At 45.4% G+C, this 5,000-nt stretch overlaps 1 protein-coding gene and 1 long non-coding RNA gene across 8 annotated transcripts in view; one reads left to right on the forward strand and one right to left on the reverse strand.

Moving 5' to 3' along the window:
- The window catches only part of LOC123727909 (uncharacterized), a 42,641-nt gene extending 37,946 nt beyond the window's left edge, over window positions 1-4,695 (reverse strand). The window contains exon 1 of the long non-coding RNA XR_014381018.1: window positions 4,466-4,695. This is a non-coding gene — a long non-coding RNA (uncharacterized LOC123727909). The remainder of the gene's footprint in view (window positions 1-4,465) is intronic.
- The window catches only part of dmd (dystrophin), a 424,484-nt gene that overhangs the window by 178,326 nt on the left and 241,158 nt on the right, over window positions 1-5,000 (forward strand). For all 7 annotated transcript variants that reach the window (XM_082963114.1, XM_082963111.1, XM_082963108.1 and 4 more), the window contains 2 exons: window positions 322-525; window positions 4,017-4,198. In XM_082963114.1, coding sequence (XP_082819240.1) covers window positions 322-525; window positions 4,017-4,198 — 386 coding nt within the window. The remainder of the gene's footprint in view (window positions 1-321; window positions 526-4,016; window positions 4,199-5,000) is intronic.

The raw sequence follows: 5,000 nt of genomic DNA on the forward strand, positions 1-5,000 counted from the left end.
CTCCCCTCTCTTTCCTTTTCTATCTCCCCCTCCATCTCCCATCTCCCCTCTCCTAACCCTCTCTCTCTCCACCTTCCCCCTCCTCCCTGCCTCCCTCCCTCCCTCCCTCCCTTCTCCCCTCTCTCCTCTCCCCTCCCCCTCCCCTCTCTTTCCTTTTCCATCTCCCCCTCCATCTCCCCTTTCCCCTCCCCCTCCCCCTTCCCCCTCCCCCCTCCCTCCCTCCCTCCATCCCTCCCTCCCCCTCCCCTCTCTCTCCTTTTCCATCTCCCTCTCCTTCTCCCTCCCCTTCCATCTCCCCTCTTCTCCTCCTCCCCACCCCAGACCCAGCTGCTGCGTGGGGGCAGTCAGGATGACCTGGAGCGGGGCCTGAGCCCGCTGGCCCCTGGGGCCACCCAGCTGGAAGACTACCAGAGCATCCTGGAGGAGGTCCTGACCTGGCTGCTGTCTGCAGAGGATGGCCTGCAGGCCCAGCCCCCCATCTCCTCTCACGTAGAGGAGGTCAAGGAGCAGTTCCACACACACGAGGTAGGGACACCCCAGAGAATATATATATCAGTTGAGTTTATTTAATATAACACACGAGGTAGGGACACCCCAGAGAATATATATATCAGTTGAGTTTATTTAATATAATACACGAGGTAGGGACACTCCAGAGGAGATATATACCGTATAATACACGAGGTAGGGACACCCCAGAGAATATATATATCAGTTGAGTTTATTTAATATAATACACGAGGTAGGGACTCCCCAGAGAATATATATATCAGTTGAGTTTATTTAATATAATACACGAGGTAGGGTCTCTCCAGAGAATATATATACCATATAACACACGAGGTAGGGACACTCCAGAGAGGATATATACCATATAACACACGAGGTAGGGTCACCCCAGAGAATATATATATCAGTTGAGTTTATTTAATATAACACACGAGGTAGAACACCCCAGAGAGGATATATACCATATAACACATGAGGTAGGGACACTCCAGAGAGGATATATACCATATAACACACGAGGTAGGACCACTCCAGAGGGGATATATACCATATAACACACGAGGTAGGGACACTCCAGAGGGGATATATACCATATAACACACGAGGTAGGGACACCCCAGAGGGGATATATACCATATAACACACGGGGTAGGGCCACTCCAGAGGGGATATATACCATATAACACACGAGGTAGGGACACTCCAGCGGTGATATATACTATATAACACACGAGGTAGGGACGCCCAGAGGGGATATATACCATATAACACACGAGGTAGGGCCACCCCAGAGGGGATATATACCATATAACACACGGGGTAGGGCCACTCCAGAGGGGATATATACCATATAACACACGAGGTAGGGAAACTCCAGAGAGGATATATACCATATAACACACGAGGTAGGGACGCCCCAGAGAATATATATATCAGTTGAGTTTATTTAATATAACACACGAGGTAGGGACACCCCAGAGAGGATATATACCATATAACACATGAGGTAGGGACACTCCAGAGAGGATATATACCATATAACACACGAGGTAGGGACACCCCAGAGAATATATATATCAGTTGAGTTTATTTAATATAACACACGAGGTAGGGACACCCCAGAGAGGATATATACCATATAACACATGAGGTAGGGACACTCCAGAGAGGATATATACCATATAACACACGAGGTAGGGACACCCCAGAGGGGATATATACCATATAACACACGAGGTAGGGCCACTCCAGAGAGGATATATACCATATAACACACGAGGTAGGGACGCCCCAGAGAATATATATATCAGTTGAGTTTATTTAATATAACACACGAGGTAGGGACACCCCAGAGAGGATATATACCATATAACACATGAGGTAGGGACACTCCAGAGAGGATATATACCATATAACACACGAGGTAGGGACACCCCGGGGGTCCAGCCACGGGGGCCACTCCGGGGATATTCCATATAACACACGAGGGGGCCTCCGAGGGATACCTCCCGAGGGGGGCCCCAGGAGGATATATACCATATAACACACGAGGTAGGGACACTCCAGAGGGGATATATTCCATATAACACACGAGGTTAGGACACCCCAGAGGGGATATATACCATATAACACACGAGGTAGGGACACTCCAGAGGGGATATATACCATATAACACACGAGGTAGGGTCTCTCCAGAGGGGATATATACCATATAACACACGGGGTAGGGTTCCTCCAGAGGGGATATATACCATATAACACACGAGGTAGGGACACTCCACAGGAGATATATACCATATAACACACGGGGTAGGGCCACTCCAGAGGGGATATATACCATATAATACACGGGGTAGGATACCTCCAGAGGGGATATATACCATATAACACACGAGGTAGGAGAACTCCAGAGGGGATATATACCATATAACACACGAGGTAGGGACGCCCAGAGGGGATATATACCATATAACACACGAGGTAGAGACGCCCAGAGGGGATATATACCATATAACACACGAGGTAGGGACGCCCAGAGGGGATATATACCATATAACACACAAGGTAGGGCCACTCCAGAGGGGATATATACCACATAACACACGAGGTAGGGACACCCCAGAGGGGATATATACCATATAACACACGAGGTACTGTAGGGTTTCAAGTTCAAAACTTTCAGAACTTCATTGTGCATTATTGTCATGCTTTATCATGCTTTATCATGCTTTATCATGCTTTATCATGCTTTATCATGCTTTATCATGCTTTATCATCCTTTATCATGCTTTATCATGCTTTATCATCCTTTATCATGCTTTATCATGCTTTATCATCCTTTGTCATGCTTTATCATGCTTTATCATACTTTATCATGCTTTATCATGCTTTATCATCCTTTGTCATGCTTTATCATGCTTTATCATACTTTATCATGCTTTATCATGCTTTATCATCCTTTGTCATGCTTTATCATGCTTTATCATACTTTATCATGCTTTATCATGCTTTATCATCCTTTGTCATGCTTTATCATGCTTTATCATACTTTATCATGCTTTATCATGCTTTATCATCCTTTATCATGCTTTATCATCCTTTGTCATGCTGTCTGCTGTTTTATTTTGTACCCATCTACCAATAGGTGCCCTTCTTTGTGAGGCATTGGATAACCTCCCTGGTATTTGTGGTTGAATCTGTGTTTGAAATGCACTGCTCTACTGAGGGACCTTACAGATAATTGTATGTGTGGGGTACAGAGATGAGGAAGTCATTAAAAAAATCATGTTAAACACTGTAATTGCACACAGAGTCCATGCAACTTATTATGTGACTTGTTAAGCACATTTTTTACTCCTGAACTTATTTAGTCTTGCCATCACGAAGGGGTTGAATACTTATTGACTCAAGACATTTCAGCTTTTCATTTTTAATTAATTTGGTAAAAAAAATCAAAAACATAATTCCACTTTGACATTATGGGGTATTGTGTGTAAGCCAGTGACAAAACCTCTCAATTGAATCAATTTTAACTTCAGGCTGTAAAACAACAAAATGTGTAAAAAGTCCAAGGGTAGTTTAGTTTATAATAATGAATTACAACACAATGAAAGAAGAAAGGAAAGATGAAGGGAATATCTGTTCAGGTAGAAAACCTGACTCTGTGTTTTCCCCCGGTGTTCATTATATACTATAACATATACTGGGTGTGTTTGTGTGTGTGTGTGTGTGTGTGTGTGTGTGTGTGTGTGTGTGTGTGTGTGTGTGTGTGTGTGTGTGTGTGTGTGTGTGTGTGTGTGTGTGTGTGTGTGTGTGTGTGTGTGTGTGTCTGTGTGTGTCTGTGTGTTCCTGTGTCTATGTGTGTGTCTGTGTATTCCTGTGTCTATGTGTGTGTCTGTGTATTCCTGTGTCTATGTGTGTGTGTCCCCCTGTGTCTGTGTGTGTGTCCCTGTGTCTGTGTGTGTGCCCCTGTGTCTGTGTGTGTGTCCCTGTGTGTGTTCTCTCAGGGCTACATGGTGGAGCTGACGTCACACCAGGGTAGTGTGGGCAGGGTGCTGCGTGCCGGCAGTGCCCTGCTGGGTGAGGGCCATTTAACGGAGGAGGAGGAGAAAGAGGTCAGGGAGCAGATCAACCTCCTCAACTCCCGCTGGGAACACCTCAGAGTGGCTAGCATGGAGAAACAGAGCAGGTAGGACACACACACACATGGATGGACACACACACACACACACACACGCACGCACGCACGCGCACACACACACACACACACACGCACGCACACACACACACACACACACACACACACACACACACACACACACACACACACACACACACACACACACACACACACACACACACACACACACACACACACACACACACACACACACACACCACACACACAGACAGGCAGACAACCTATGGACCATACCAACATTAGGGTGATTATTACCTGCCTCCGTCTTGGAAATCTCTGCTGGTAATGTCTGCTGGTAATGTCTGCTGGTAATCTCTGCTGGTAATGTCTGCTCGTAATTTCTGCTGGTAATGTCTGCTGGAAATCTCTGCTGGAAATCTCTGCTGGTAATCTCTGCTGGTAATGTCTGCTGGTAATGTCTGCTGGTAATCTCTGCTGGTAATGTCTGCTGGTAATGTCTGCTGGTAATCTCTGCTGGTAATCTCTGCTGGTAATCAGTGAGAACATGTGTTAAGGAATTCATCAACCAGAGAAGCCAATGCATTATTCCGGGGAGGCCCCAGTCACAGAGACCACTCCATCACTTCCTAACCCCTGATCCCTCCATAATGACTCCACACATGCACAGGGTTGGGGAATAAAAGATTACATGTAACAGATTACAAAAACACGGTAACTGTAATCTGTTACGCTACTAACTAAAATATTGTAATCGGATTACAGATACTTTTGTAAGAACTAGATGATTACTTCTCAGATTACTTTTAAATTCAAAAAGGATGTTTGTGAA

Source organism: Salmo salar, chromosome 16 (assembly GCF_965601325.2).
Source record: "Salmo salar chromosome 16, fSalSal1, whole genome shotgun sequence".
Classification (NCBI taxonomy): Eukaryota; Metazoa; Chordata; class Actinopteri; order Salmoniformes; family Salmonidae; genus Salmo; species Salmo salar.